This window comes from Entelurus aequoreus, linkage group LG03, assembly GCF_033978785.1.
Source record: "Entelurus aequoreus isolate RoL-2023_Sb linkage group LG03, RoL_Eaeq_v1.1, whole genome shotgun sequence".
In the NCBI taxonomy this organism is placed as follows: domain Eukaryota; kingdom Metazoa; phylum Chordata; class Actinopteri; order Syngnathiformes; family Syngnathidae; genus Entelurus; species Entelurus aequoreus.
In genome coordinates, this window is record NC_084733.1 from 91,197,248 (window position 1) to 91,217,247 (window position 20,000).

General features: G+C 37.8%; 2 protein-coding genes across 4 annotated transcripts in view; one reads left to right on the top strand and one right to left on the bottom strand.

The window, feature by feature from the left end:
• LOC133647093 (proton-coupled zinc antiporter SLC30A2-like) overlaps positions 1–6,929 on the top strand; it is a 20,618-nt gene extending 13,689 nt beyond the window's left edge. Inside the window, exons 9-10 of the mRNA XM_062043196.1 lie at positions 286–420; positions 6,059–6,929. Coding sequence (XP_061899180.1) covers positions 286–407 — 122 coding nt within the window. The 3' untranslated portion in view covers positions 408–420; positions 6,059–6,929. The remainder of the gene's footprint in view (positions 1–285; positions 421–6,058) is intronic.
• LOC133647092 (atypical kinase COQ8A, mitochondrial-like) overlaps positions 5,574–20,000 on the bottom strand; it is a 36,144-nt gene continuing 21,717 nt past the window's right edge. For all 3 annotated transcript variants that reach the window (XM_062043195.1, XM_062043194.1, XM_062043193.1), the window contains exons 7-15: positions 17,553–17,638; positions 14,924–15,064; positions 14,760–14,841; positions 14,545–14,638; positions 12,470–12,611; positions 12,278–12,385; positions 12,117–12,182; positions 6,054–6,140; positions 5,574–5,984 (exon numbers count right to left, since the gene is read on the bottom strand). In XM_062043195.1, the coding sequence (XP_061899179.1) occupies positions 5,697–5,984; positions 6,054–6,140; positions 12,117–12,182; positions 12,278–12,385; positions 12,470–12,611; positions 14,545–14,638; positions 14,760–14,841; positions 14,924–15,064; positions 17,553–17,638 (1,094 nt within the window). In that variant the 3' untranslated portion in view covers positions 5,574–5,696. The remainder of the gene's footprint in view (positions 5,985–6,053; positions 6,141–12,116; positions 12,183–12,277; positions 12,386–12,469; positions 12,612–14,544; positions 14,639–14,759; positions 14,842–14,923; positions 15,065–17,552; positions 17,639–20,000) is intronic.

Below are 20,000 nucleotides of genomic sequence, written 5' to 3' on the forward strand. Positions count from 1 at the left end.
AGGTAGTCACCTGAAATGGTTTTCACTTCACAGGTGTGCTTGAAGCTCATGGAGAGAATGCCGAGAGTGTGCAAAGTAGTCATTTAAAACAAAGGGTGGCTATTTTGAAGAAACTAGAATATAAACCATCTACAATGGAAATAGTCATGACAATAAAGATTGAATGAGGAGAAGGTGTGTCCAAAGGTGTATATAAGGTGTACAATGAAGAGGAGAAGGTGTGTCCAAAGGTGTATATAAGGTGTAGAATGTGGAGTTGAGGTGATGTATGTGTGGTTTCTGCAGAAGACGGTGTAGATCCACACGTCATCCTCACCAGGGCAACTAAACTCCTGCGCTCACAATTCCATTTCACGTCCGTCACCATCCAAGTGGAAGGCAGCAGAAGCATCCCTGCTGTGTGGTGACACCTGGTGGAAGGTGAGGATGCTGCATGGTGACACACCTGGTGGAAGGTGAGGATGCTGCATGGTGACACACCTGGTGGAAGGTGAGGGTGCTGTAGGACATTACCTGGATGGTGGAGGGTGTGTCAGCCAGCCATTAAAGAAATAGAGCTAAAAATGATGGATCATCAATCTTCACTTTGGTCACTTGATTGACATTCCCGGCAGCCGAGGGTCTTGTGAGATGATGCAATGGCTGCTGCCAGATCATTATTAGGAAAAAACGACCGACAGGAAGGCCAGAAATACTTTTTATTTCAAAAGACTCTCGCGTCGTACCTGCCGTCAAAACTCTAAAGACCGACTGAACGGTTCCTGTCTTCACAATAAAAGCGCTGCTTCATCCTGCCCGTGTTAACAAAATAAAAGTCTCAGAAAGCTGGCGTTTGCCACCAATGTATTTTTGTAAAGTGTATAAAAAGGAGTATGGAAGCTGGATAAACAAAAAGCAAACACTTTCATGTGGGATTGGACAGAAAGGAGGACTTTTTTATCCCATCATCACTACCGTCTGATTCCAAGTCATCAACTTCATGCTTGTATTATTCACTTCTTAACCTCTCTTTCATAAATACATACAAACTGTAGCTAAGGGGAAAAAACAGAGGCCATTTCATCCCTACAAGCCTGTTTTGTAGTTTTCCCTGCCCTTCAGGGGACTTTATAATAAAAAATCACCTGAAGACCAGAGGAACCTGTGAAAAAAACAGAGGCTATTCATCCCTACAAGCCTGTTTTGCAGGTTTCCCTGGCCTTCAGGGGATTTTATAATATAAAATCACCTGAAGAGCAGAGGAACCTGCGGAAAACCTGACTATTTCATCCCTACAAGCCTGTTTTGTAGTTTTCCCTGCCCTTCAGGGGACTTTATAATTAAAAAATCACCTGAAGACCAGAGGAACCTGTGAAAAAACAGAGGCTATTCATCCCTACAAGCCTGTTTTGCAGGTTTCCCTGGCCTTCAGGGGATTTTATAATATAAAATCACCTGAAGAGCAGAGGAACCTGCAAAAAAAACAGAGGCTATTTCATTCCTACAAGCCTGTTTTGCAGGTTTCCCTGTCCTTCAGGAAATTTTATAATATAAAATCACCTGAAGAGCAGAGGAACCTGCAAAAAAAACAGAGGCTATTTCATCCCTACAAGCCTGTTTTGCAGGTTTCCCTGGTCTTCAGGGAATTTTATAATATAAAATCACCTGAAGAGCAGAGGAACCTGCGAAAAAAAACAGAGGCTATTTCATCCCTACAAGCCGGTTTTGCAGGTTTCCCTGGCCTTCAGGGGATTTTATAATATAAAATCACCTGAAGAGCAGAGGAACCTGCGGAAAAAAAACTGAGGCTATTTCATCCCTACAAGCCTGTTTTGCAGTTTCCCCTGCCCTTCAGGGGATTTTAAAATATAAAATCACCTGAAGACCAGAGGAACCTGCGGAAAAAAACAGAGGCTTTCATCCCTACAAGCCTGTTTTGCAGGTTTCCCTGGCCTGCAGGGGATTTTATAATATAAAATCACCTGAAGAGCAGAGGAACCTGCAAAAAAAACAGAGGCTATTTCATCCCTACAAGCCTGTTTTGCAGGTTTCCCTGTCCTTCAGGAAATTTTATAATATAAAATCACCTGAAGAGCAGAGGAACCTGCAAAAAAAAACAGAGGCTATTTCATCCCTACAAGCCTGTTTTGCAGGTTTCCCTGGTCTTCAGGGAATTTTATAATATAAAATCACCTGAAGAGCAGAGGAACCTGCGAAAAAAAAACAGAGGCTATTTCATCCCTACAAGCCTGTTTTGCAGGTTTCCCTGGCCTTCAGGGGATTTTAAATATATAAAATCACCTGAAGACCAGAGGAACCTGCGAAAAAACAGAGGCTATTTCATCCCTACAAGCCTGTTTTGCAGGTTTCCCTGGCCTTCAGGGGATTTTATAATAAAAAATCACCTGAAGAGCAGAGGAACCTGTGAAAAAACAGAGGCTATTCATCCCTACAAGCCTGTTTTGCAGGTTTCCCTGGCCTGCAGGGGATTTTATAATATAAAATCACCTGAAGAGCAGAGGAACCTGCGAAAAAAACAGAGGCTATTTCATCCCTACAAGCCTGTTTTGCAGGTTTCTCTGGCCTTCAGGGGATTTTATAATATAAAATCACCTGAAGACCAGAGGAACCTGCGGAAAAAAAACAGGCTATTTCATCCCTACGAGCCGGTTTTGCAGGTTTCCCTGCCCTTCAGGGGATTTTAAATATATAAAATCACCTGAAGACCAGAGGAACCTGCGAAAAAAAACAGAGGCTATTTCGTCCCTACAAGCCTGTTTTGCAGGTTTCCCTGCCCTTCAGGGGATTTTAAATATATAAAATCACCTGAAGACCAGAGGAACCTACGAAAAAACAGAGGCTATTTCATCCCTACGAGACTGTTTTGCAGGTTTCCCTGCCCTTCAGGGGATTTTAAATATATAAAATCACCTGAAGACCAGAGGAACCTACGAAAAAACAGAGGCTATTTCATCCCTACGAGACTGTTTTGCAGGTTTCCCTGCCCTTCAGGGGATTTTAAATATATAAAATCACCTGAAGACCAGAGGAACCTGCGAAAAAAACAGAGGCTATTTCATCCCTTCAAGCCTGTTTTGCAGGTTTCCCTGCTCTTCAGGGGAGTATATATTGAAAAATCCCCTGTTTTACCCATTTAATTATGTTTAAAAAGTAAGAAAATAAAAAGTAATGAAGAAAACAAAGATTTAACACTTATATTATTTTTCAAAATGGAAGGATTTTTTTTAAATTTTTTTTACAAAATCAATAGGATCTAAAAAAGCAACGTTTGTAATGTACAAGAAAGACAAATATATGAAATAGTCAAGTTGCATGCACACTCAGCAAATAGTGTGTGTGTGATGGTGGTGTTTCCCTGCTCTTCAGCAAATAGTGTGTGTGATGGTGGTGTTTCCCTGCTCTTCAGCAAATAGTGCGTGTGATGGTGGTGTTTCCCTGCTCTTCAGCAAATAGTGTGTGTGATTGTGGTGTTTCCCTGCTCTTCAGCAAATAGTGCGTGTGATGGTGGTGTTTCCCTGCTCTTCAGCAAATAGTGCGTGTGATGGTGGTGTTTCCCTGCTCTTCAGCAAATAGTGTGTGTGATTGTGGTGTTTCCCTGCTCTTCAGCAAATAGTGCGTGTGATGGTGGTGTTTCCCTGCTCTTCAGCAAATAGTGCGTGTGATGGTGGTGTTTCCCTGCTCTTCAGCAAATAGTGCGTGTGATGGTGGTGGTGTTTCCCTGCTCTTCAGCAAATAGTGTGTGTGGTGGTGGTGTTTCCCTGCTCTTCAGCAAATAGTGTGTGTGATGGTGGTGTTTCCCTGCTCTTCAGCAAATAGTGCGTGTGTGATGGTGGTGGTGTTTCCCTGCTCTTCAGCAAATAGTGTGTGTGATGGTGGTGTTTCCCTGCTCTTCAGCAAATAGTGCGTGTGTGATGGTGGTGGTGTTTCCCTGCTCTTCAGCAAATAGTGCGTGTGATGGTGGTGTTTCCCTGCTCTTCAGCAAATAGTGTGTGTGATGGTGGTGTTTCCCTGCTCTTCAGCAAATAGTGCGTGTGTGATGGTGGTGGTGTTTCCCTGCTCTTCAGCAAATAGTGCGTGTGATGGTGGTGTTTCCCTGCTCTTCAGCAAATAGTGCGTGTGATGGTGGTGTTTCCCTGCTCTTCAGCAAATAGTGTGTGTGATGGTGGTGTTTCCCTGCTCTTCAGCAAATAGTGCGTGTGATGGTGGTGTTTCCCTGCTCTTCAGCAAATAGTGTGTGTGATGGTGGTGTTTCCCTGCTCTTCAGCAAATAATGTGTGTGATGGTGGTGTTTCCCTGCTCTTCAGCAAATAGTGTGTGTGATGGTGGTGTTTCCCTGCTCTTCAGGGGATTTTATATTGTATAATTATAACATATATTGTAAAAGAGCAGGGAAACCTGCAAAACAGGCTTGTAGTCATCCTATAGAATTGTCCAAAATGGAGCATTCAAAGTTCCTTTCACTGGAACTACAAACCCAACTCCTGGAAAACAACCCCACAACATAATTCCTCCTCCACCAAATGTCACACTCTGCACAATGCAGTCTGAAATGTAGTGTTCTCCTCTCTCTCTCCCCCATTCTCTCTCTCTCTCCCCTTTTTTCTCTCTCTCTCTCTCTCCCCTTTTTTTCTCTCTTACCCCTTCTCTCTCTCTCTCCCTTCTCTCTCTCTCTCCCCTTTTTTCTCTCTCTCTCTCTCTCCCCTTTTTTTCTCTCTCTTACCCCTTCTCTCTCTCTCTCCCCACTTCTCTCTCTCTATCTCTCCCCTTCTCTCTCTCCTTTTTTTCTCTCTCTCTCCTCTCTGTCTCTCTCCCATTCTCTTTCCCTCTCCTTCTCTCTCTCTCCCCACTTCTCTCTCTCTATCTCTCCCCTTCTCTCTCTCCTTTTTTTCTCTCTCTCTCCTCTCTGTCTCTCTCCCATTCTCTTTCCCTCTCTCCCCCCTTCTCTCTCTCCCCTTTTTTTTCTCTCTCTCTCTTACCCCTTCTCTCTCTCTCCCCTTTTTTCTCTCTCTCTGTCTCTCTCCCATTCTCTCTCTCTCTCTCCCCACTTCTCTCTCTCTCTATCTCTCCCCTTCTCTCTCTCCTTTTTTTCTCTCTCTCTCCTCTGTCTCTCTCCCATTCTCCTTCTCTCTCTCTCTCTCCCCCCTTCTCTCTCTCTCCCCTTTTTTTTCTCTCTCTCTCTCTCTCTTACCCCTTCTCTCTCTCTCTCCCCTTTTTTCTCTCTCTCTCTCTCTATCTCCCATTCTCTTTCCTTCCCCTTCTCTCCTTTTTTCTCTCTCTCCTCTCTGTCTCTCTCCCATTCTCTTTCTCTCTCTCTCCCCCTTCTCTCTCTCTCCCCTTTTTTTTCTCTCTCTCTCCCCTTTTTTCTCTCTCTCCCTCTGTCTCTCTCCCATTCTCTTTCCCTCTCCTTCTCTCTTGCTCTCTCCCCTTCTCTCTCTGCTTCTCTCGCTCGCCCCTTCTCTCTCTCTCCCCTTCTCTCCCCCCCCCCCCCCCCCCCTACAGAGAGTGGTGTAGGAGGACTTAAGGTGTAGTACCAGTATTGACCACTTTAGTGCAAGATCAACTTTTGTCCAAGTAAGCAAATTGTTGTTATTTTTATTGCATCCCAGTAAAGTTGTACAAATAAACATCCTCAGGTGAAATAGTGCAGAGTCTGAGATGATGATGATGATGATGATGATGAGATGATAATAGTATCTTTAGTGGGACTTGCTTGCGTCCTGCCAGTAGCGCTGGTACGCTCGCTGGAACATGTCCTTGCACGCCACTCTGGCCTTGAGTTTGGAGCAGATGAGGAAGGAGCCTCCCATCTTGCGGTGTAAGGAGTACGTCTCCTCAGGAGGGGGCGCCAGGCGCTCCCTCAGCATGACGGGGATGAGGCGGTGGATGCGCTCGGTCGTGCTCTGAGCGCCAAAGTCGAAGGGCTCCGACGAGGCGAAGGCCTCTCCCAGGATCATGACGGCGTCCACGTGGGCGTCCTCCATCGCCTGAAGGCCACATTGCATCATCGCTAAGAAGTGTGTGTGTGTGATCGGCTTTTTGCTTTCTCTTCTTACCTTAGACTCCAAGCCCGTGAGGAACTTCATGTCTCTCGATCTCTGAAGGACGCCTTCTCTGTCCTGCTGGGCTGCCGCATGGATCACCTTCACGCCAACAACACAAACTATGACGCCAACAATACAAACTATTGTTCTCAACAAGGTCAGAGCTTTCACTACATGACTTCTGCTCAAATGAAGGCCATTAAAAACATCAAATACGACTAAAGGAGGTCATTCCTGAAGGGATTATGTTCCAATGCTGACAGAATGGAAGAATAGTTTCAATGTTGGAATTTCCAGGAAAACCGGAATTAGGTTTAGAGCTTGGGAAAGTGTTAGTTTGAATGTCCAGGATGAGTGGAATGTGTTGATGTTGGAATGCTTTGAATAGCTTGAAAAATGTGGGAATTGTACAACTTGGAAAAATGTCCCATTCATTTCAATGGGAATTTCCTGGAATTTTGGGAAAAGCGGGATTTTTTTTTTTAAATGATTAGGAGCATGAATGTCCGGAATGAGCTGAATTGGTTGGTCTTGGAATTGTTTATATTGGTCAAGAAATGTTGAATTAGTAACAGTTTTTGATAGAGAAATTCCTGGAATTTCAGGAAAATCAGGAATTTTTCTAGTTCTTTTACCAACTTCCTTTACCAAGAATGTAGTATGAATGTAAGAATAGTTTGAATGTTGGAATGTTGAAGAGTTTGAATTTCCAGGAAAACTGGAATTTGGTCAGGAACTTGGGAAAGTGGTAGTTTGAATGTCCAGGATGAGTGGAATGTGTTGATGTTGGAATGGGTTGAAAAATGTGGGAATTGTGCAACTTGGAAAATTGTCCCATTCTTGTCAGTGGGAACTTCCTGGAAATGTGGGATTTTTTTTAGAAAATGATTAGGAGCATGAATGTCCTGAATGAGCTGAATTGGTTGGTGTTGGAATTGTTTAAATCGGTCAAGAAATGTTGAAGTAGTAACAGTTTTTGATAGAGAAATTCCTGGAATTTCGGGAAAATCAGGAATTTTTCTAGTTCTTTTGCCAACTTCCTTTACCAAGAATATAGTATGAATGTAAGAATAGTTTGAATGTTGGAATGGTTTGAATGTTTAAGAGTTTGAATTTCCAGGAAAACCGGAATTTGGTATGGAACTTGGGAAAGTGTTAGTTTGAATGTCCAGGATGAGTGGAATGTGTTGATGTTGGAATGGTTTGAATAGCTTGAAAAATGTGGGAATTGTGCAACTTGGAAAAAATGTCCCATTCATTTCAATGGGAACTTCCTGGAAATGTGGGATTTTTTTTAGAAAATGATTAGGAGCATGAATGTCCTGAATGAGCTGAATTGGTTGGTGTTGGAATTGTTTAAATCGGTCAAGAAATGTTGAAGTAGTAACAGTTTTTGATAGAGAAATTCCTGGAATTTCGGGAAAATCAGGAATTTTTCTAGTTCTTTTACCAACTTCCTTTACCAAGAATGTAGTATGAATGTAAGAATAGTTTGAATGTTGGAATGGTTTGAATGTTTAAGAGTTTGAATTTCCAGGAAAACCGGAATTTGGTATGGAACTTGGGAAAATGTTAGTTTGAATGTCCAGGATGAGTGGAATGTGTTGATGTTGGAATGGGTTGAAAAATGTGGTAATTGTGCAACTTGGAAAATTGTCCCATTCTTGTCAATGGGAACTTCCTGGAAATTTGGGATTTTTTTTAGGAAATGATTAGGAGCATGAATGTCCTGAATGAGTGAATTGGTTGGTGTTGGAATTGTTTAAATTGGTCCTGAAATGTTGAATTAGTAACAGTTTTTGATAGAGAAATTCCTGGAATTTTGGGAAAATCAGGAATTTTTCTAGTTCTTTTACCAACTTCCTTTACCAAGAATGTAGTATGAATGTTGGAATGTTGAAGAGTTTGAATTTCCAGGAAAACTGGAATTAGGTTTGGAACTTGGGAAAGTGTTAGTTTGAATGTCCAGGATGAGTGGAATGTGTTGATGTTGGAATGCTTTGAATAGCTTGAAAAATGTGGGAATTGTGCAACTTGGAAAATTGTCCCATTAATTTCAATGGGAACTTCCTGGAAATTTAGGGAAAAACTGTTTTTTGTTTTTGTTTGTTTTTTGAAAATGATTAATAGCATGAATGTCCTGAATGAGCTGAATTGGTTGGTGTTGGAATTGTTTAAATCGGGCAAGAAATGTTGAATTACTAACAGTTTTTCATTAAGAAATTCCTGGAATTGCGGGGAAAAAATACATTTTTCTAGTTCCTTTGCCAACTTTGAATGTTGGAATGGTTTGAATGTTGAAGAGTTTGAATTTCCAGGAAAACCAGAATTTGGTCTGGAACTTGGGAAAGTGTTAGTTTGAATGTCCAGGATGAGTGGAATGTGTTGATGTTGGAATGCTTTGAATAGCTTGAAAAATGTCCCATTCATTTCAATGGGAACTTCCTGGAAATTTAGGAATTTTGAGTATATCAGGATTTTTTGGGAAAATGATTAGAAGCATGAATGTCCTGAATGAGCTGAATTGGTTGGTGTTGGAATTGTTGAAATCGGTCAAGAAATGTTGAATTAGTAACAGTTTTTGATAGAGAAATTCCTGGAATTTTGGGAAAACCAGGAATTTTTCTAGTTCCTTTACCAAGAATGTAGTATGAATGTAAGAATAGTTTGAATGTTGGAATGGTTTGAATGTTGAAGAGTTTGAATTTCCAGGAAAACTGGAATTTGGGAAAGTGTTAGTTTGAATGTCCAGGATGAGTGGAATTTGTTGATGTTGGAATGCTTTGAAAAATGTGGGAATTGTGCAACTTGGAAAAAAATACCCCATTCATTTCAATGGGAACTTCCTGGAAATTTGGGAAAGTGTTAGTTTGAATGTCCAGGATGAGTGGAATGTGTTGATGTTGGAATGCTTTGAATAGCTTGAAAAATGTGGGAATTGTGCAACTTGGAAAAATGTCCCATTCATTTCAATGGGAACTTCCTGGAAATTTGGATTTTTTGGGGGGGAAATGATTAATAGCATGAATGTCCTGAATGAGCTGAATTGGTCGGTGTTGGACTTTTTCAAATCGGTCAAAATGTTGAAGTAGTAACGATTTAATAGAGAAATGGTATTAAGGCATTCTGGGAATTTTGGGGAAACTGGAAATTTTTCCAGTTCAAAAAACAACTTAGTTTTTTGTCCTGACTAAGAGGAATGTTTTGATGGTGGAATACTTGAAAAATCAGTCATCGCACTAAAAAAAGGTTGGAAATACGGTTAGGAAAAAAACAGGAATTCCTGGAAAAATGGTTGTTTGACATTCCAGGATGAATTGAAGGTGTTGAAGAATGTGGGAATTGAGAAAAATGCCCCTAAAAACTGGAAATTCGGTCATTTTTAGTACAATAGTTGAAGTAGTAGAACAGGCTGAATATTTTGAAGTTGGAACCGTTTGAATCAGATGAAAAAATGTGGAAGTTGAGGAACTTTGAAAAATATCCCATTCTTTTCAATGGTAACTTCCTGGAAATTTGGGAAAAGTGGGATTTTTTAGAACATTTTTAGGAGCATGAATGTCCTGAATGAGTGAATAGGTTGGGGTTGAAATTGGCCAAGAATGTTGAATTAGTAACAGTTTTTTAATTAAAAAATGGTATTATGGATTTCCAGGAAAACTGGGAATTTTAAGTTCTTAAACCAACTTGTTTTTTGTCCTGACTACGAGGAATGTTTTGACAGTGGAACACTTGAAAAATGTGAAAGGGGTCATTACACTAAAAAAGGTTGGAAATAAGGTTAGAAAAAAAACAGGAATTCCTGGAAAAATGGTTGTTTGACTTTCCAGGATGAATTGAAGGTGTTGAATTGGTTGAAGAATGTGGGAATTGTGAAAAATTCCCCTAAAAGTCTGGTAATTTTAGTACAATAGTTGAAGTAGAGCACGATTCCTGAACAGGATGAATATTTTGAAGTTGGAACAGTTTGAATCGGATAAAAAATGTGGGAATTGTGGAATTTAGAAAAATTTTCCATTCTTTTAAAAGGGAAATTTGGGAATTCTGTTGAAAATGCTAAAAAATGTGAATGTTCTGAATGAGTTGGCCTTGGAATTTTTCAAATCGGTTGCAAAATGTTGAAGTAGTAACAATTTAATTGAGAAATAGTATTAAGGCATTCCTGGAATTTCGGGAATTTTTCCAGTTCAAAAAACAACTTAGTTTTTTTGTCCTGACTAAGAGGAATGTTTGGACGGTGGAACGCTTGAAAAATCAATCGCACTAAAAAAGGTTGGAAATAAGGTTAGAAAAAAACAGGAATTCCTGGAAAAATGGTGGTTTGAATTTCCAGGATGTGGGAATTGTGAAAAAATGTATAATTCATTTTGAATGGGGAAAATGCCCTAAAGACTGGAAATTGTAAGAAAAGTGTATTAAAATTGTTGAGAGGGATAACACTTCCTGAACAGGCTCAACTGAGGAACCTTGAAAAATGTTCCATTCTTTTCCATGGGAATTTCATGGAAATTTGAGAATTTCTGGAAAAAAAATTTTTAAATGCTAAAAAATGTGAATGTTCTGGTGTTGGAATTTTTCAAATTGTCGAAAAATGTAACAATTTCATTCAGAAATGGTATTATGGAATCCCTGGAATTTTTCCAGTTCAAAAAACAACTTAGTTTTTGTTCTGATTAAGAAGAATAAATAGAATAATTTCAGTGTAAAAGCATATATGATGTGTGAATGTTTTCACACAAAATCTGGACAAGAAGAAGAATAAATAGAATTTCAGTGTAAAAGCATATATATATGTGAATGTTTCCACACAAAATCTGGAGAAGAATAAATAGAAGAATTTCAGTGTAAAAGCATATACGTGTGAATGTTTTCACACAAAATCTGGAGAAGAATAAATAGAATAATTTCAGTGTAAAAGCATATATGTGTGAATGTTTTCACACAAAATCTGAAGAAGAAGAATTTCAGTGTAAAAACATATATGTGTGAATGTTTTCACACAAAATCTGAAGAAGAAGAATAAATAGAAGAATTTCAGTGTAAAAGCATATATGTGTGAATGTTTTCACACAACATCTGGACAAGAAGAAGAATAAATAGAATTTCAGTGTAAAAGCATATATATATATGTGAATGTTTTCACACAAAATCTGGAGAAGAAGAATAAATAGAAGAATTTCAGTATAAAAGCATATATGTGTGTATGTTTTCACACAATATCTGGAGTAGAAGAATAAATAGAAGAACTTCAGTATAAAAGCATATATGTGGGAATGTTTTCACACAAAATCTGGACAAGAAGAAGAATAAATAGAATTTCAGTGTAAAAGCATATATGTGTGAATGTTTTCACACAAAATCTGAAGAAGAAGAATAAATAGAAGAATTTCAGTATGAAAGCATATATGTGTGAATGTTTCCACACAATATCTGGAGTAGAAGAATTTCAGTATAAAAGCATATATGATGTGTGAATGTTTTCACACAATAAAAAATGTTTCATGCAGTTGTCAAAGAACAAAAGACTGCGTGGTCGGGAGAGTGGCCGTGCCAGCAACCCGAGGGTTCCTGGTTCGATCCCCACCTTCTACCAACCTGTGTCCTTTGAGCAAGACACTTCAGCCTTGCTCCTGATGGTTAGCGCCTTGCATGGCATCAGTGTGTGAATGAGTGAATGTGGAAATAGTGCTAAAGATGTTTAGTGTCATTAAAGTGTTAAATTATGCAAAAATGAATGAGATTTTTGGAAACATTTCCTACAATTAAAATAGTTGAGGTTAAATGTGTAATATAATTAATAATAATGAGTGAACTACGACCCCTGCTGGCCAAAACAAGTGATTGCAAGAAGAGTCCTCTCACTTGGATGTAATAATGAGTGAACTACGACCCCTGCTGGCCAAAACAAGTGATTGCAAGAAGAGTCCTCTCACCTGGATGTAATAATGAGTGAACTACGACCCCTGCTGGCCAAAACAAGTGATTGCAAGAAGAGTCCTCTCACTTGGATGTAATAATGAGTGAACTACGACCCCTGCTGGCCAAAACAAGTGATTGCAAGAAGAGTCCTCTCACCTGGATGTACATGTCTGTGAAACTGCTGTCAAACTCTCGCGTGGCACCAAAGTCCAACAGCGCCACCTGCACACACACACACACACCTGTGTGTAGTCAAACTGTGTGTTTGTGTGTGTGTGTGTGTGTGTGTGTGTGTGTGTGTGTGTGTGCGGTCTCACTTTGTGTGTGTGTGGCTCGTAGAAGAAGTTGGACCAGTTGGGATCAGTCTGCATGAAGCGGAACTCAAAAAGTTCCCTCAGACATAAAGTGAGGATCTGCTCACAGATCTAAAAGGAGAGAGAGAGAGAGAAAGGGGAAAAAAGGTTAAAAAAAAGAGTTTGAGATGACAAAAAGTGAGAAGATTTGGTGACCTGGTTCCTGACTTCCTGGGACAGATGTGTGCCTTGGTCCAGAGGGAAGCCTGGCACCAGAGTGGTGGTCAGGACATGACGGCTGCTCAGTTCCTGGATGACGTCAGGAACCAGGAAGAAGGTCTGATCCTTCAGCAGCTCTCTGACAAACTTACTGTTACTACTTCATCTAAATCATCCATGATCTCAAAGCCTTTTACAAAGCCCGTTTCCATATGAGTTGGGAAATGGTGTTAGATGTAAATATAAACAGAATACAATGATTGGCAAATCCTTCTCAAGCCATATTCAGTTGAATATGCTACAAAGACAACATATTTCATGTTCAAACTCATAAACTTTATTTGCAAATAATAATTAACTTAGAATTTCATGGCTGCAACACGTGCCAAAGTAGTTGGGAAAGGGCATGTTCACCACTGTGTTACATGGCCTTTCCTTTTAACAACACTCAGTAAAGGTTTGGGAAGTGAGGAGACACATTTTTGAAGTGGAATTCTTTCCCATTCTTGCTTGATGTACAGCTTAAGTTGTTCAACAGTCCGGGGGTCTCCCTTCTGCTATTTTAGGTGCCACACATTTTCAATGGGAGACAGCTCTGGACTACAGGCAGGCCAGTCTAGTACCCGCACTCTTTTACTATGAAGCCACGTTGATGGCTTGGCATTGTCTTGTTGAAATAAGCAGGGGCGTCCATGGTAACAACATATGTTGCTCCAAAAGCTGTATGTACCTTTCAGCATTAATGGTGCCTTCACAGATGTGTAAGTTACCCATGTCTTGGGCACTAATACACCCCCATACCATCACACATGCTGCCTTTTACACGTTGCGCCTAGAACAATCCGGATGGTTCTTTTCCTCTTTGGTCCGGAGGACACCCCGTCCACAGTTTCCAAAAACAATTTGAAATGTGGACTCGTCAGACCACAGAACACTTTTCCACTTTGCATCAGTCCATCTTAGATGAGCTCAGGCCCAGCGAAGCCGACGGCGTTTCTGGGTGTTGTTGATAAACGGTTTTCGCCTTGCATAGGAGAGTTTTAACTTGCACTTACAGATGTAGCGACCAACTGTAGTTACTCACAGTGGGTTTCTGAAGTGTTCCTGAGCCCATGTGGTGATATCCTTTACACACTGATGTGGCTTGTTGATGCAGTACCGCCTGAGGGATGGAAGGTCACGGGCTTAGCTGCTTACCTGCAGTGATTTCTCCAGATTCTCTGAACCCTTTGATGATATTACGGAGCGTAGATGGTGAAATCCCTAAATTCCTTGCAATAGCCTGGTTGAGAAATGTTGTCCTTCAACAATTTGCTCAGGCATTTGTTGACAAAGTGGTGACCCTCGCCCCCGTCCTTGTTTGTGAATGACTGAGCATTTCATGGAATCTACTTTTATAGCCAATCATGGCACCCACCTGTTCCCAATTAGCCTGTTCACCTGTGGGATGTTCCAAATAAGTGTTTGATGAGCATTCCTCAACTTTATCAGTATTTATTGCCACCTTTCCCAATTTCTTTGTCACGTGTTGCTGCCATCAAATTATAAAGTTAATGATTATTTGCACACAAAAAAAAAAGATGAGTTTGAACATGAAATATGTTGTCTTTGTAGCATATTCAACTGAATATGGCTTGAAAAGGATTTGCAAATCATTGTATTCCGTTTATATTTACATCTAACACCATTTCCCAACTCATATGGAAACGGGGTTTGTACTATACTAGTACCGGTATACTATACTAGTACTGGTATACCGTACAACATTTATTTATATTTAATTAATTATGTCAGAAAATAGAATATTTAAAAAGTTAAAAAAATAAAAAATATTTTAATATAAAATAATTGTTTTAACAGTTATTTAAATTATTATTCAAAATGGCAAAACTTTAAGGATTTGTATTTTTTATACAAAATCAAAAGGATATAAAAAAGACAGAATTATATGCAATAGTTCTCACCTGGTGTGAAGTTGCATGAACACTGGGCAAATAGTGTGTGTGTCACAGTGTGTGTCACAGTGTGTGTCACAGTGTGTGTCACAGTGTGTGATGGTGTTGTGTACTCACTGGAACTTAATGGCACACTGGGCCTCTCTGATGTAATCACACTCCTGTGCCAACTCTCGGCTCATCACACGCATCACATGTTGTGGGAACAATCCTGCACACACACATAGTACCTTATCTTCATGGAAGTGTGTGTGTGTGTGTGTGTGTGTGTGTGTGTGTGTGTGTGTGTGTGTGTGTGTGTGTGTGTGTGTGTGTGTGTGTGTGTGTGTGACCTTGAGGCAGAGTGTTGCTCAGGCTGAGAGCAGTCATGATGTTGTTCACGTCACTGTCGATACTCTTGGACACTGCAGGATACTAACAACAACAACAACAACAACAACAATAATAATAATTATTATTATTCTAATAATGCAGACAACAAATTAAAAGTTGTCACCTGAATCTTGATGGCGACTTGGCGGCCATCTTTCAAGCGGCCCAGGTGCACCTGGCCGATGGAGGCCGCTGCAAAGGGTTTCTCCTCAAAGTAGTCCAGGTGCTGGTGCCAGTCTGGACCCAGGTCACTGCTGATGGCCTTCTGCACGCCACACCATTCATTCATTCATTCATTATCCAATCACTCCATTCCATTAGGAGGCCTTTATTGAAATCATAAATGCATCATTGGTTCATTCATTTGTCAACCCATTCATCAGTTCATTGGAATCATCAGTTCATTCAATCATTCATTAAGTCAGTCATTTTATGAGTGTAGTCTTTAGTTCACTTGTTCATTCATTTTATTAATACAGTCATTAGTTTAGTCATTCACTAGTTCATTTGTTCACTCATTTATTGGTTCACTCAATCCCCAATTCATTCATTTATTTGTAAAATCATTATATTTGATTAATAGTTTCATTCATTCATTCATTAGAAGTCAGTTAATTTGATCATTCATATATGCATTTATTAGTACAGTCATTCATTAGTAGTCATCATTTCATTCGATCAGTCATTTTAGTCCACTCAATCATTAGTTAAATTGATTATTCATTCATTGATCCATACGTTCATTCAATCATTTTATTAGTACAGTCTTTCATTCATTAGTAGTCAGTTATTTCAATCATTCATTCATTAAGTCAGTCATTTGATGTGTAGTCTTTAGTTCACTTGTTCATACGATCGTTCATTCATTTTATTAATACAGTCATTAGTTTAGTTATTCACCAGTGCAGATAGTTCATTTGTTCACTCATTTATTGGTTCACTCAATCCCTAATTCATTCATTTGTAAAATCATATTTGATCAATAGTTTAATTCATTCATTCATTAGAAGTCAGTTAATTTGATCATATATGCATTTATTAGTACAGTCATTCATTAGTAGTCATCATTTCATTCAATCAGTAATTTATTAGTCCACTCATTCATTAGTTAAATTGATTTTTCATTCATTGATCCATATGTTCATTCAATCATTTTATTAGTACAGTCAGTTCAGTCTTTCATTCATTAGTAGTCAGTTATTGCAATCATTCATTAGTACATTAGTCCAGTCAGTCATTCATTAGTACAGTCATTAGCTTATCTAATCATTAGTTCACTCACTCATTAGTTCATTCATTTTATTAGTGCAGTTATTCATTAGTTAATTTGATCATTATTTCACTCATTCATTAGTTCATTCATTTTATTAGTACAGTCATTCATTCATTAATTCGATCATTAATTCATTAGTTCACTCATTCATTCATTCATTCATTTTATTAGTGCAGTCATTCATTAGTTAATTTGATCATTAATTCATTAGTTCACTCATTCATTAGTTCATTCATTTTATTAGTACAGTCATTCATTCATTAATTTGATCATTAATTCATTAGTTCACTCATTCATTAGTTCATTCATTTTATTAGTGCAGTCATTCATTCATTAATTTGATCATTAATTCATTAGTTCACTCATTCATTAGTTCATTCATTTTATTAGTACAGTCATTCATTCATTAATTTGATCATTAATTCATTAGTTCACTCATTCATTAGTTCATTCATTTTATTAGTGCAGTTATTCATTAGTTAATTTGATCATTATTTCATTAGTTCACTCATTCATTAGTTCATTCATTTTATTAGTGCAGTCATTCATTCATTAATTCAATCATTAATTCATTAGTTCACTCATTCATTAGTTCATTCATTCATTTTATTAGTGCAGTTATTCATTAGTTAATTTGATCATTATTTCATTAGTTCACTCATTCATTAGTTCATTCATTTTATTAGTACAGTCATTCATTCATTAATTCGATCATTAATTCATTAGTTCACTCATTCATTCATTTTATTAGTGCAGTCATTCATTAGTTAATTCGATCATTAATTCATTAGTTCACTCATTCATTAGTTCATTCCTTTTATTAGTGCAGTTATTCATTAGTTAATTTGATCATTATTTCATTAGTTCACTCATTCATTAGTTCATTAATTTGATTAGTAGTCATGCATTAGTTAATTTGATCATTAGTTCATTAGTTCACTCATTCATTAGTTCATTCATTTTATTAGTACAGTCATGCATTAGTTAATTTGATCATTTCATTAGTTCACTCAGTTCATTCATTTATTAGTAGTCATTCGTTAGTTAATTCGATCATTAGTTCATTAGTTCACTCATTCATTAGTTTATTAATTTTATTAGTACAGTCATGCATTAGTTAATTTGATCATTTCATTAGTTCACTCAGTTCATTCATTTTATTAGTAGTCATGCATTAGTTAATTCGATCATTAATTCATTAGTTCACTCATTCATTAGTTCATTTTATTAGTACAGTCATTCATTAGTTAATTTGATCATTAATTCATTAGTTCACTCATTCATTGGTACAGTCATTCGTTAGGTCATTACTTTACTCATTCATTAGTTCATGCGATCAGTCATTATTTCATTTTATTAGTGAAATCATTTGTTCATTCATTCACGAGTACAGTCATTAGTTAATTTGATTAGTGATTCATGAGTTCATGCGTTCATTCATGAGTTGATTGACAGGTGAGTGAATGAAAAAGGTACTGACCATCATCTGCTTGGTGGGCATGAAGTCGGCACTTTGCCGAACACGATCAAAGATCTTGGCCAGTTGAGGGTTAATGAAGGCGTCGTCTGGAAGAGCAAACAGCAGTTATTATAAGCAGGGGCGGCCAAACTTGCAATTAAGGAATTTGGGGCCAGTTTGATAACTTTTTTTGCACTAAACAACAAAACATAAATATCATAATATTAATCATGTGTTCATTTCATTTGACGAGTTAGGGCTCTTCTGCTTTAAGGAACATTGAAAATGTTTGAATCATCTCATTTGCATAATTGGCCACGCCACATGTGCCTGTAGAGGAAAATGAGAAGAATACTTGGAAAAGAAGAAGACACGTGGGTGAACGTGGTCAAAGCCAGCTAGCTCAATGCTAATAGACGTTGAATATGCCATACACGTGCTACCGATTAGCATTCGCGATTTTACATGGCGATTTCAACGCGTGTGAATGCAAATGTAGCGAGTGCAATGCTTACAGTATTAACACTTCTTAGGGCGCCACAGAAGACAACTTAATGGCAAAGACTACTTCCTGACTACAGCAACTAAAATGAATGCAAGTGTAAGACAACTAAGAATAGATTTTTCATTTGATCATTTAACACAGTGGTCCCCAACCACCGGCCCGCATACACAATATGTATATATAGTGTTTTTATGTTGATTTAATTTTTTTTTTTTTTAAATAAAATAAATTTTTTTAAATTTTATTTGTATTTATTTTTTATTTTTTAAATTTCTTGCGCGGCCCGGTACCAATCGGTCCGCGGACCGGTACCGGGCCGCGCAAGAAATTTAAAAAATAAAAAATAAATAAAAATAAAATAATTTTTTTTTTTTAATTAAATCAACATAAAAACACTATATATACATATTGTGTATGTGTATGTCAATATAGATCAATACAGTCTTCAGGTATACAGTCCGTAAGCACACATGATTGTATTTCTTTATGAGGAAAAAAAATAAAAGAAAAAATTTTAAAAAATAAAAATAAAAAATAAAAAAAATCATATATTTTGTCTAACTGGGGCTGCTTCAGAAGCAGCCTCAGTGATGTAACCAGGGACCTCCCGAATAAGCTCCCAGTCTGTGGAACGCTCTCCCTGACCCCCTGAGGGCACCACAGACTGTGGATGCTTTTAAAAAAGGCTTTAAGGCCCTTCTTTTTAGATATATGCATACTAGTTGTAGCTATTTGGCTGTTCTAGTTTTTATTTATTTCTTTATTATCTTTTTATTTATTTTTTAATACACTGTAGCACTTTGAGATTGTTTACTCAATATAAAGTCCTTTTTACAAATAAAATCTATTATTATTAAATAGAGGAGCACGTGGGCTGTACCTTAGAGCAGTGGTCCCCAACCTTTTTGTAGCTGCGGACCGGTCAACGCTTGAAAATTTGTCCCACGGACCGGTAGGGGGGGTGTATTTATTTATTTTTAATTGTTTTTTTTACATAAATAAATACAATCATGTGTGCTTACGGACTGTATCCCTGCAGACTGTATTGATCTATATTGATATATAATGTACATATTGTGTTTTTTATGTTGATTTCATTAAAAAAAAAAAAAATTTTTTTTTTTTTTTTTTACATAAATAAATACAATCATGTGTGCTTACGGACTGTATCCATACAGACTGTATTGATCTATATTGATATATAATGTATATATTGTGTTTTTTATGTTGATTTCATTAAAAAAAAACTAAAAAAATTTTTTTTTATTTTTTTTACATAAATACAATCATGTGTGCTTACGGACTGTATCCCTGCAGACTGTATTGATCTATATTGATATATAATGTACATATTGTGTTTTTTATGTTGATTTCATTAAAAAAAAAAAAAAATTTTTTTTTTTTTTTTTTACATAAATAAATACAATCATGTGTGCTTACGGACTGTATCCATACAGACTGTATTGATCTATATTGATATATAATGTATATATTGTGTTTTTTATGTTGATTTCATTAAAAAAAAACTAAAAAATTTTTTTTTTATTTTTTTTACATAAATACAATCATGTGTGCTTACGGACTGTATCCCTGCAGACTGTATTGATCTATATTGATATATAATGTGTTTTTTATGTTGATTTCATTAAAAAAAAAATATATATATATATATATTTTTTTTTTTTTTACATAAATAAATACAATCATGTGTGCTTACGGGCTGTATCTGCAGACTGTATTGATCTATATTGATATATAATGTATATATTGTGCGGCCCGGTACCAATCAGTCCGCGGACCGGTACCGGGCCGCGGGACCCGTACCGGGCCGCGGGCCCGGTGGTTGGGGACCACTGCCTTAGAGTGTAGCTTGGAACTGTAACTGAGTGTACAGCCCAATACGTCTCTCCTCATTGAGCTCAATTGAACTCTGTCTCTGCATGATTCCTTGCTTCTTGTCTTGT